Here is a 13,200-nt window from a genome sequence, read left to right as displayed (position 1 = left end):
GTCTAGTCTTAAAACTAGCAACATGCGGTGCGCCATTCAAACCAGAACTTGCAGCTTGGTTCATATACAAATGAATAATAGTATAAGAGGATGTGATATTTCTGAAACAATAACCTTCAGCTTTACTGGATCCATTATGTATGACTAGAGGAATGAACCAGCGCACTTCGGTCGCATCTTGTGTGAGGGAAAAGTATCCCCTCATCTGTTCAAATGCCAAAATAAACCCTCCCCTAGCACCAACATCAATCATGTTAATTACGCCAAACACCATAATAACAATAATTACAATAATATCTCATTAAGAAGGAGAGAGTGAATGACTGAGGAGAATTAATAGCAGGCAGATGTACAACACGCTGCAATTACAGAGCCTGAAATTTGTTCATCGCCCAAAGGCAAACCAAGAAGAAAGAGAAAGACTCCTAGTCAGAGAAAGTGAGAGGGAGGGGAGGCAGAGAGAAAGTGGGGGTAAAGTTTCTCTAGCCGCCCCCCACCACAACACCCCCCCCCCCCCCCCAAACACAGACACACAAAAAAATGAAATAAAAAGAGAATTGCAAATAAGCAAAAAAAAAAGTCTTAAATGTGTAAATTAGGGGAAATAAAAAAAATGAAAAGGAGGGGGGGGGGGGGGGGGTAAAAGCAGCTTTTCCTGGCAGAGTTGTGGGCGTAGATGAATGGGGAGCGGCCCACTGTGATCAAGGGATCCACGGAGCTCTGCGGCAGCCATCAAGCCTGCACTTCTGCCGGGGACTGGCAGCTTCTCCTTCTCCTGTCAATCATTCATTACGCCAAGCCGGAGTCGTACAGGAAGCGCCTCCCTGCCTTGACCTATCATATTACAGCTTCTGTAAATGACTAATCCACATTCGTCAGATGGTATCAACACCTCCGCCTGTTTTTGTGTGTGCTCAACCCCGCCAACAGCTAAATTGACACAATAATAGAATCATTTGAATTTCAGCACAGTGTAGTACGGAAGTCAGAAAATATATTGTATACTTCCCATGTTCGTGTATGTGTGTGTGTGTGTGTTTTGCATACACACACACACACACACACACAGCTCAATAAATAAATAAATACTTTTTTTTGCAAAAACAAGTCAAGAAAGATTATGATTTCTGAAGGATCATATGACACCGAAGACTGGAGTAATTGCTGCTTAGAATTCAGTTTTACCATCACAGGAATAAATCACATTTGAAAATATATTCAAATACAAAACAGTTATTTTACATTGTAATATTATTTCACAATATTGCTGTGTTTAGTGTTTTTTTTTTAAATCAAATAAATGCAGCCACTTGTCTGTCTTATTGCTTTAAAAAAATAGTGGCAACAGCAATATGAATATGCATATACACAAATACGCAAACATTACCTTTATTATAGTGCTGTTTTTGTTCGCATAATATGGTGTATGTGTGTGTTCTGTGTTCTGTGTATATTTATTATGTATATATAAATACAAACACATAAAATATGTTTTGAATAAATTTACATGTATTTACGTCTATATTTATATTCATATTATTTATATTATAAAGAAATATATTTAATATATAAAAATAAAATTTTTCTGAAATATATACATGCATGTGTATCTATATATACATAATAAATATATACAGTACACACATATAATGTAAACAAAAACTTTTATTTTGAATGTGATTAATTGCGATCAATCGTTTGACAGCACTACTTTATTATTCTAAATGTCATGTCTAATGTCATATTTTTCCTTCATTTCTTCATTTTTAATTTGTATTTCTTTTTTAAAGCAGACTATAAGACGCCTAGACTGTTGAATGTTTTATTGTAGGGAGAGCACGTGGTCATCAGGATGGCTCTTTTAGCCCGAGGGCTGTTCCAGCGTGCAGAAAGAGCCCTCAAGGCAGGAAGCGGCATGTCAGCTCTTCTCCTGCCCTCTCCGGGAGTTTCAGCGGGAGCTGCACACCTGCTGAATTTTGATTATGCTACCACTACAGTAATGAGGCCGGTAGAGGGCCGCCACAAGCCGGAACCCCAAAAAATCCAACAAAACACTACAACACGAGGCCAATGGAATGTAGTATGCCTTAAAGTCTGGGATCTTTCACAGTGATTCAGGTGGAAAAGAGCTAAATAGCAAAATGCTAACATATTATCTTAAAAGATGCTAACCGATTAACTGGTTAGTCGTTTTGTCATTGCCTGCTCTTAAAAGCACCACTGACCATAAAATGAGCTTCCTAATTCATTCGACCCTGAAATCAGACTTTGACATAAAGCAGAGGTAAGGATATCAATCATTCTAACCTTCACTGAGGCTACGTGTCAGCGTCACAAAACAGCTCATGTGGTGTTAATGAGCGTGTAATATAAAACACCGGCCACTAGCTCCATATGTCGCAGCATTATGGAAAACAGTGTCCTGCTTCTGTTACCAGCCAGATTTGTAGAGCTATAGTCTAAGATATGCATAATAAATCAAAATAAATGTTGCAAAAAATATATTTTTCCACTTTTATTTATCTAAGAATATATATATATATATATATATATATATATACACACAAACTTATTTTACCACTTTTACTCATTTTAGAATTTATATATATTTTTTATATATATTTTTTGTTTGTTTGTTTGTTTGTTTTGATGAGTAAAAGTGGCATTATATACAGCAAAAAAAAAAAACATTACTTTGACACACACACAAACACACACACACACACACACACACACACACACATACACATGTACTGACATCAAAATTGTGCCCCTTTTACAGTAAGCAAATGCAAATCTTAAAACACATCTCCATAAAAGAACATCCAAATCAGTCCCAGCCAGTCAGCTCTCCATTTCACATTGTCAATTAAGTGTCATTTTGGAGGGATTCTCTGTATAAGTCAGCAGGCGGAAACGAGGCGGGGGCTCATCCGTGTTATTAATGGAAATGATATACGTCAATATGGCCGTGTCGCCTCCCACGTGTCAGCCTGTCGTCTTACACAAAGGAACTGGCAACTTATGAACTGCCTGCGCCAGTACGTTGAGTCCATAAAACAACTGGCCCCGGTCACCAGGGAGCCCCCCTCGGTCCCGCCCCCTCCCTCGAACAGAAACCGCCCCCTCACAACAGATGACACAGATGGGGAGAGGGCAAACAAAAAAGGGGGCTTCCTTTGTAGCAAATGGGAACCTTTTCAAAAAGCCATTCATGCAACAAATTGGGGAAAGCTGGACCTCACTGCATCACTATAGGTTCTTGCTTTTTCAATGGCTAACTTATAAGTGCAGACAAATTTATGACTTTCTTTGTGACAGAGCAATAAAATATGAAGCTGAGAGTTCAGGATTACAAATGATTTGGGTATTTTTTACATTTTGTTTTGGCAGCAACTCTACATTAATAGAAGTTTAGGTCACACGTGCATTGAGAAACGCTACTGTTGAAAGATTAAAAATGTAATTTAAATGTCTGTCCTACTAAGTTCTGCAGTGATTTATCTAATGGATTTGACTGTTCTTATACTTTAAAGCAATAAAAAAATAACCTCCCTCTCTTGAAAGCTCTATCTAGTCTTTACCGCTTCACAAGACGTTTCGCTAGAAAGCACCTGTCTTACTTTGCAGTTTGCTCACTTTCTTTTCGGTTTATTCTCGCTCTCCTGCGGCGGCTTCTTCCCCCCTTCTACCTTTTCTCCTCCCTTTTGCAATCTGCATAGAGAGACATTTGTCATCATTAGCCCAGCTCTGACAGTTGGCACCCAGCACCCTCAGATCTCAAGGACTGGCAATTATGAAGCCTTCATCCCTTATTTGGGTTACATGGCCTAATTTCATCATGGGCTTCAACCACCAGCATTTCATTACCCGAGCCCCCAACCTGGGGAAAAAAACGCAGTCTTTTTCTCTCGTTTTCTTTCTCTTTGTTTTCACCCTCCTGAACCGGCTGTTGAGCGCACATGCTTCTCAGAATAGGGCGGTATAATTAATTTGAAATGCATCAAGGCATTGTCCTCACCGGGGCTGTTGAGAGGATGTTCTGTTGAGTATCATCGGGTCAGTGAGCGAATGATTACGGACTCAACCTCTAAACATGGGATGTCTCCAAGACATTAAGATTAATCACAGGGAGCTGAAGAGGTTGGTGTCTTGTGGCGGCCGCTTGTTAAAGGAGTTTTCTTGGGATTTGTGTACACCTCTCGAAAACAAACAGATGAAAATAAACCGGTTCGTTTGCTGAATGCAAAGTGGAAATGATGGGAAACTTTTCAAATGTTTGAAAAGTTTATAGAAATTTACTTGCAAAGTTTAGCAGGAATTGGAAATTCTGGCATCATTTATTCAACCTCCTGATGTTTCAAACTTATATGGCTTGCTTTCTTCTTCAGAACCAAAAATATATATTTTTTTTTTTTACAGTGAAAGTCAAAGGGGTCCAAAACAACACTAGACTTTCATTGAATGGAGACAGAAAAGGTGCACAAATATATTTTTCAAAATATCTTCTTTTGTGGTCTGCAGTAGAAAATAAGTCATACAGGTTTAGAAACGACACAATTTTAATTTTTGGGATTCGTTTGCTGAATACAAGATGGAAATGATGTTTCATGGTAAACTTTAGAAAGTTTGAACAGTTTATAGAAATGTAAAAGTAAAGCTCACCAAAAAAAATATTACATTCTGTCAACATTTATTCAACCTCATGCCATTTCAAACTTATTTTAACAATGAAAGTCAATGGGGTCCAAAATAACTCGAGACTTTCAATGTATTGATGAGGAAATATGCACAATACAGTTTATCTAAATATATATTTTTTTGTGTTCGACAGAAGAACGTAAGTCATACAGGTTTAGAAATGACATGAGAGTAAGTAAATTACACAATTTTTCATTTTTATGCAAACTATCCCTTTAATGTAAAATAGCTGATTTTGTGAATGCACAACATCTCCTGAGCATCTAAGTGAACATGCATCAAAAAATCTTCAAATGTGTAAAATTTCAGATTAAAGGATATTAAAATCAAAAGGTCCTTTTTTGTATAAACTAATGAAATCAATGCTAAATCTATGCAAATAAATGCACGTCATTAATCAGAGAAGCTGACAAGCAACGCATATTGCTGTGGGGGGAGAAAGGGCAATGGCATAGCTCAAAAAAGTGATTAATTTTCCAACGTTCCTCTCTCTCCCTTGCACTTGAGGGTTACTAATTCGCTTTAGCCTATCTAGTCCACTATTCCAAAAATTCTGCATTTTACGGGGTAGGTTTTGTTTTCTTCTCCTAAACTCCCTCTGAGAGTAGGCTTCTGTACAGCATGCAAAAAAATAAAACAAATGGAGGGAGAGAATTCAAAGCGTGAGAGGCAGGGGGCTGACAGCCGATAGGCAAGAGAAATTAACTGGGAGCCCTGCAGTGTGGCCATATTGCCTGGAATAACCGAATTTGCTTCGGAAGAAAACTCAATGACAATTTTGATATTCATTTGCAGGAAGCTGAAAGGGATATGTCATAATAAGTGTCCATCTTGTATAATGCAATCCCCACCAGTGTCGAGCTCCACGCTAATATTACTTGTCTTAAGTGGCAGGGCCTTTAATATGATTTATATTTGACTTCTCCACTCCATTAAGTGAACTCGATAATCTGTGCTTTGACCTAGCAACGCCTTTTGGCTCAGATCCATTTTTGCTATTCTTTTTTTTTTTTCACTGTCGCAAAATGATGATGGGATCAGTGTAAAGAACCGTCTGTGAATGATGATGAAATAAAGCTGAGCTGACCTCCTTTTGTCACTGAATAATAGGATTATTAATATCAGTCTGGAGAATGACTATTAACTTCAATTAGGACTTTCTAAAGCTCTTGATATATTCAAATCTGCGAATAACTCTCTTGGTACTATTAATATTGGCATACAATGTTCTAGCCACATAGAAGTGCTATCTAATGTTGTCCCATTATGTTTTATTTCTTTTCTTATTAGTATGTTCGATTATTAATGAGAGGAATTCTTATTAAATACAGTGATGCAAAAACTGCAGCACTGTCTGCAATGTATTTCATAAATATTAAAATCTTTTTATAAACCTAAAAACAAGAAAAGGAATCAAAGACAGAGAAAAAACACACACTGTTAATGTCATGTTATAATAATAAACATAAACTAATAACATTTAAAATGAATAAAACAATACAAACTTAATTTATAATCTTTACATTATAACAAACTGCTAAATTAAAAATTGAAAGATGGTGACCAAAAACCTGATCTTCATTTAATCATCAATTTGTTGGCACACGTGTTTGACACGGGCCTTTATCAGCTTGCCTGACCATTTTGACAGGAGAATTGCTCTTCAGAACGAGATAGGAGGGAGAGAGAAAAATGAAGAGATCATTGGCAAGGAAACTCCAGAACAAATAGGCCTCCAACAAACGTTAAACGTTTCCTGGGTCATATGCTCGTCCAAAATGTGGCGGAAGCCGGAGTCATTGCATTGATTTACACAATCAGGCATCCTCTTCGCTAGGTCAGAAATAGCAGTCATACTGTTGTCACATCCTCATATATCACAGCAAAGCCTGTGGATAGTGTGTTATGTCACAAAGACACACAGATTGCAATGTTGTGCAGACGCAGATTGCGTGAGAGGAGAGGGGGTTCGAGGTCAAGGGGGATTTGAAGTGCCTCCAGGTCACACTTAACAGGACACTTGAGTCAGGTATACATATATTGAATGGTTTTGTATTCAAATGATTTAATATGCAGCATAAAAGTTTCCAATACTGAATAGCTCTCATTATTTTATAACATTATTTTTAAGTGTGTTTATAAAATCAAACACTTCACGGCCCTTATCCTGGACAGTCATTTATTACGATATCATAAAATGCTGAAATGGAAATACTGGTAAACACCGACTTGAGTTCCGTTCCATAAAGTACATTCTACATTTGCAATAGGCCAATTTCCAATGTTGAGTGTGAGAGTGTTAAAAAATTTACAGGATCTAATCCGAGAATAAATTATGCCAGAAACTACAACAGCACACTGCTATTTACTGTAACACACTGGCAAACAATAGACAAGCAACTAATTCAGACATACAAAAAGCTGAACACATCAGAGCATGAACCAGTGACGGGAGGGAGACCGTCTGATCTGATATGGTTGGGTACCTGCCATGTAATGTCTGTGTGTGTGTGTGTGTGTGTGTGTGTGTGTGTGTGTGTATGAGAGAGAGAGAGAAAGAGAGAGAGGGATGGTTGAGGTGGAAGAAGGGTTAAACAGCACAATTTTTTTTGAATGTAACAAAGTGACAGTATAAAAGTATGTTTCTCCTTTGCTTTTGTAAAATCACCCCACCTAATGCATGTACAGCAGTCCAGAATGAAATTAAACTAAATTAGACATACAGTAATTGAATACATGCTTTAATAATAATAATGAAATGTTTGCTTTAAATATAGTGTTACATACTAATCCCTGCCAAAGGCCCAAACAGCATTCGCCTTGCTTTCATGACAGAGGAGAAGGCAAACTGATAAGTGTGATTTTTGCCTGCAAACAGCAGCGCTCTATTAATTATAGTTGGCAAAATCATTCAAGCAGAAGGAGCCAAGAAGACGACAGTGAGGGCTGGAGCCAATAGACTGTGATGCCTCAGTACAGTGACCTGTAACAATCTACTCTATGTGCTTGAAACACACATGCCTATAGAAATATATACAACATGTGTATAAATATCACATATATATATATATATATATATATATATATATATATATATATATATATATATATATATATATATATATATATATATATATATATATATATATATATATATATATATATATATATAATGAGTGCGATAAACGCCGAAAAATAAAGCGCATGAAACATGTAGGCCTATTCTCGTGTTCTCGTTGTATTGTTGTTTGATTTCATTTATAATGTCGCGAGAAAAGTTGTTTCTCCATTTCGCGCAATGATACAACAGACAATGATTTCCAGACATTGTGATCTTTTATCAGGTAGTTTATCTCAAATCGTTATTTCCTGAAGGTATATTTCCTGAAGGTTTTTTTGCGTTTAATCGGCCGACATAAAAAATAAATAAATAAATGAAAGGTTAGCTAAAATAAGAAAATACAAGCACGTTATAAAAGCAGTAGATTTTGAAAGACACTAACACTCCAAAAAGTTGTAGGCTGTTAAAACGAACTTTGGACACTGAACAAGAATAGAAAAATCTACACTAGCAGTTAATTTAAAACAATAATAGAAGTTCAGATTCATAAGATAACATTTTCTTCCCATCGAACAAATAAAGAACTAGTTTAAATTAAAAACGTTAAAGAAAACGTTTGTGAAAGACGAATTAAAAAGATCAAAAAGATGCTTCTTTTTTAGAATATCGTATATTTTATGCAAAAATAAAACTTTAAGCAATATTCTTTTTTTAAATAATTAGAAATTACAATAACTTATTATACACAAACCGCGACCATTTTTTTTCATATAAAACCACCTTAACGCAAATTAGCAAAATTATAAAGGCCTTCATTTAACAAAGAACTTCACAAAAACGTATAGGCTACATTTTGTAAGACGACAACACTATAACCTAAATGAATTTAAAGCTTCATTTGCCGTCCTATAAGAAAATAAATAACACGGATTAATGTTTGAAATAGGCTATTTAAAATGTAAGAAAAGATTCCGGTGTTTGGTACTGAGAGACGAGCCATGTTTAGCCCACCATCATATCTATTACCATAATTATAACGCAAAATAATTAAAACAATATCTCTATTAGTGTTATATTCAAAGCGAATTTTAAATAACATACACTATTAAGAAATATAACGCAACATAATATCAAATGAAGACATTTAAACATCTCGAAACAGTAGCTACTACAACACCAAAAGAAAAATCAAATTAAGAGGTCAACGAAAAACATTATGCATATCAAACTACAGAGAAAATACAAATAATATTTTCGTCAAACTGTAATACCCTACAGATTCAGAACGATAATTAAAATGAAACTCTTATACATATACATATACAAATTATACATCCTAAATGTTCCATTCTCAAACGTATGAAATGAAATGGTTTATGTTAAAAAGAAAATAAATAATAACAGGCATAGTCTGTATCTAATAAGAATAGCAGGAAAAGCCCGCATACATCGCTAATAAACCTGTATCTTCTCCCTCCAAAGTGTAGGTGTGTTTCCAGCAGAAGATTTAGTTGCGTTTAAAAGCGGAGGATTAATTTGTCGTCAGTAAACTGAAGGCAGTGACGACTCGAGCCGTGATTGGACGAGCGGCTCTCAAACCCTCCCTTTATAATTTCACAGGAGTTAGTTCGGAGTCTTAAACACACCAACACAGCTAGGACACACATTTAAGAGCACCCTGCACTTTCCAACCCTTGTTGCAAACAGAGAAAAGACACCGCAAGTGGATACAAGAGGTTTGCTGAACTACTGATCCGTGCGTAAGGACTTTTAGTTGCTGAACTGCAAGGGCTTTGACTTTTTTTTTTTTGGTCGCAATTGAAAACAGAAGCTGATGATTTAACTGCCCGACTTTGTGCATGTGCTCCACGCACAAATAAAAAGCAATTTTTTAAATTTCATAATCCCCCTTTTTTTCCTCTAAATAGTCCACTTTCTTCTCTAAAATTGGCTCCTGTACAAACAGCCGCGTTGGATCCCTCGGGTTACTGCGAGACTCCGGTGTACAACCCGGATCTCTGTCCAAACATGATCGCCGCCCAGGCCAAGCTGGTGTATCATCTCAATAAATACTACAACGAGAAATGCCAGTCTCGGAAAGCGGCCATCTCCAAGACCATCCGGGAGGTGTGCAAGGTGGTCTCAGATGTCCTGAAGGAGGTGGAGGTCCAGGAGCCCCGCTTTATCAGCTCCTTAAACGAAATGGATAACCGCTTCGAGGGGCTCGAGGTCATCTCCCCAACAGAATTCGAGGTGGTCCTGTATCTGAACCAGATGGGGGTCTTCAACTTCGTAGATGACGGCTCTCTGCCGGGCTGCGCCGTGCTCAAGCTAAGCGACGGTCGGAAGAGAAGCATGTCCCTCTGGGTCGAGTTCATCACGGCTTCGGGATACCTGTCCGCGCGCAAGATCCGCTCCAGGTTCCAGACGCTCGTGGCGCAGGCGGTGGATAAGTGCAGCTACAGGGACGTGGTTAAAATGGTCGCGGACACCAGCGAGGTGAAATTACGCATCAGAGACAGATACGTGGTTCAGATCACCCCCGCGTTCAAGTGCACCGGCATATGGCCACGCAGCGCTGCCCACTGGCCGATGCCGCACATCCCGTGGCCTGGTCCGAACCGGGTGGCAGAAGTCAAAGCCGAGGGTTTCAATCTCTTATCGAAGGAGTGTTACTCGTTGAACGGGAAGCAGAGCTCGGCGGAGAGCGATGCCTGGGTGTTGCAGTTCGCCGAAGCGGAGAACCGCCTGCTCCTGGGAGGCTGCAGGAAGAAATGCCTGTCCCTGCTCAAGACGTTGCGCGACCGTCACCTTGAACTTCCCGGGCAGCCTCTCAACAACTACCACATGAAAACTCTCGTGTCTTACGAGTGCGAAAAACACCCGCGCGAGTCGGACTGGGACGAGAACTGCCTCGGGGATCGACTGAACGGGATTTTATTGCAGCTCATTTCGTGCTTGCAGTGCAGGAGATGCCCCCATTATTTCCTGCCAAACCTAGACCTTTTCCAAGGAAAGCCACATTCGGGCCTCGAAAACGCTGCCAAACAGACTTGGCGACTGGCGAGAGAAATTCTAACCAACCCTAAAAGCCTGGAGAAACTCTGAGGTAAAAAATAAATAAACGGAATGTTTGTGAATAGTCCGCCTGATCAAAGTTCTGAGGCCTAGAGACGATGCTAATCAGGAACTCTTCCACAAAATGGTCACTGTTGAAACCAACCCACGTTGTTTTTGTTGTAAAAATATTTTAGAGAGCTTCGTTTAAAAACACTTCACGTGAAATTAATGTGTTTTAGGGTGGGAGCAAACTGTATCAACAATCAACCTGTCAGTATTACTGTTTCCTTCTCTTCTTTTTACGAGCCCTGCCCAACAACACGTTTTACCTAAACAAAGCTACGTGACAGAATACAACTTGTACATTTTATACTGTAAATAGACACATTTGTAGATTGTGAATCCGGTGGTCTGCAGTTGTGAATGTTGTTCTGTGACACGTAAATAGAAGTATAATTTCACCTGTTTTTTAACATTCGTCTGGATTATTTCTGAAGAAGAAAAAAACACTTAGACCTGCATCAGCGATTTAATCTATTGTCAATGGCAAAATTCTAAAGTTTACATTTTGATGGTACTATTTGTTACATTCCTAAACATTCCATACGCATACTTGAATTCTTATTTAAAGTATATTCGACCGTTTTGTTTGTACTTTGCTTAACATGATAAAAGGCTGAAATTGAGAATATATAAATGAAAAAAATATATATACCTGAAAATAATGCACTTGAAATACACTGGAATATAACATTTTGTGATTTGATTTTTTTTATATCTGTCTCTGAGTTTATTTAAAGAGTTAATAAAAACAAATTAATATTTGTGTCCAAATAATGATTCATGATGCATAAATACTGCAGTGTAAGAATAGGGACGATTTTTGTGGATCTTTAAGCATTTGGATCCTGGGCATAAAAATGAAACGATGTAGCCTGGTTCTTAAAAATAAAAAGGGGTGGAAAACACCAAAACAGAAAATAAAAGAGAACATTTATTCCTGTGAACAGTGGCTGTTGAAATAAGGACAAAGATGAACTGATATGCATTGCACAAATGTGTTGCTTAACGATACAAATCTCTCATGACAGTTCTACACATCAGAAATGCACCCTTCATTTATAAATGTTACAATAATGCCATTTTAACTTACATCTTTTAAAACTATATTTCCTTCACTCAATGTTATTTCATGTAATTCATACAAAAGCGAGGACTGCCGATTTAAGCGATAATGAGTTTATTGGTTCATTTTACATAGGCTATATTTGTACATAAATCCTCATCGTAACTCATATTTGTTCATGAATCCAGTTCTAGTAAAAACTACAATTATTCTAAGCTTTTCAAACAAAATCAAGAATAATATTTGTGCTTGGCCTCACGGGGCATTCAAGGCATGGGCCTCGATTAGGAAAATGCTATTTTTAACGCATTAAAAAATGATTGTTTTAATAAAGCTGTAAGATTGTTAAACACTTGAATATATTTTATTTTATTCTACGTCATTAGGAATGCGATTTTGTTTGGTGTTTTCACGTGTACACACTCGCAATACATAACACAAATGCAACCTACTTTGGCATCAATGCGTCTGAAGGCTGGCTCATCTTCGTCCACTTCAAAATAGATTTCCGTGGTAGTGATAGAGAGAGTCCCACGAGCTACAGTGACCGGGGCAATAAGCTGGGCCGGGGTGCTCAAAACAACAGGGCCTATAACAAGAAAATAGATTTTTATTTTCACAGGGGAAATTTTTTTTTATCGCAAGGCAGTCACCAACAAACGATGCGTAATGCAAGTTAGCTGATGTATTTATACACAACCATACACATACAATTAACAATTTGAGACATTTCTTTAGAATCTGTGTGTAATATTTTCAAGCGTGTCTTTTCGAATAGATTACAGCTTTAAAGACTTGAACACGACGGTGACAGCCTGCTGGCGTGATCATGTGTGTCATTTCGAAATAAATCTTAGGCTACATAGTTTATTCAAAATAATATCGATTTACAACAAAAAGTAATTTTATTTAGTACAATGTTTTAGTAATATTTTGTTATTATCTAATCAAAGGGTATACGGCTAAATATGATGCAGAGGTTTGCATGCGCATGAAATATGATAAATATGTAAATTGTTAAAGCGAATAATTTCAGTAGAAGGCTAATTACGCGATCAGTCCTCCAAACTGATGCACTGGCTATATGACATTAGGCTATCAAGAAAAAAAAATCCATCCGATTATTTTAATAGGTAAGCGTTTCTATGAGGCCTAACGGCAATAATTTCACAGTAACTTTCTTTCATTATTTTCCTAAAGAACAAATCATATGTGAGTGATACGCATTTAGCTATGCGCTTCCTAATCAAAT

The 13,200-nt window shown here is 37.5% G+C and overlaps 2 protein-coding genes across 14 annotated transcripts in view; one reads left to right on the top strand and one right to left on the bottom strand.

The window, feature by feature from the left end:
• LOC132107837 (neurobeachin-like) overlaps positions 1–13,200 on the bottom strand; it is a 275,916-nt gene that overhangs the window by 71,403 nt on the left and 191,313 nt on the right. For all 13 annotated transcript variants that reach the window (XM_059514113.1, XM_059514115.1, XM_059514114.1 and 10 more), the window contains one exon: positions 12,401–12,537. In XM_059514113.1, coding sequence (XP_059370096.1) covers positions 12,401–12,537 — 137 coding nt within the window. The remainder of the gene's footprint in view (positions 1–12,400; positions 12,538–13,200) is intronic.
• Positions 9,412–11,829, top strand: LOC132107841 (putative nucleotidyltransferase MAB21L1). The gene has a single exon (XM_059514136.1). It carries the CDS (start codon positions 9,791–9,793, stop codon positions 10,868–10,870), a length of 1,080 nt encoding a protein of 359 aa, XP_059370119.1. The 5' UTR covers positions 9,412–9,790; the 3' UTR covers positions 10,871–11,829.

This window comes from Carassius carassius, chromosome 28 (assembly GCF_963082965.1).
Source record: "Carassius carassius chromosome 28, fCarCar2.1, whole genome shotgun sequence".
In the NCBI taxonomy this organism is placed as follows: domain Eukaryota; kingdom Metazoa; phylum Chordata; class Actinopteri; order Cypriniformes; family Cyprinidae; genus Carassius; species Carassius carassius.
This window is presented reverse-complemented; position numbering and strand designations above follow the sequence as displayed.

What these genes read in the sequence shown, in the direction of transcription:
- LOC132107841 (XM_059514136.1), top strand. Translation starts at nt 9,791, where the DNA reads ATGATCGCCGCCCAGGCCAAGCTGGTGTATCATCTCAATAAATACTAC.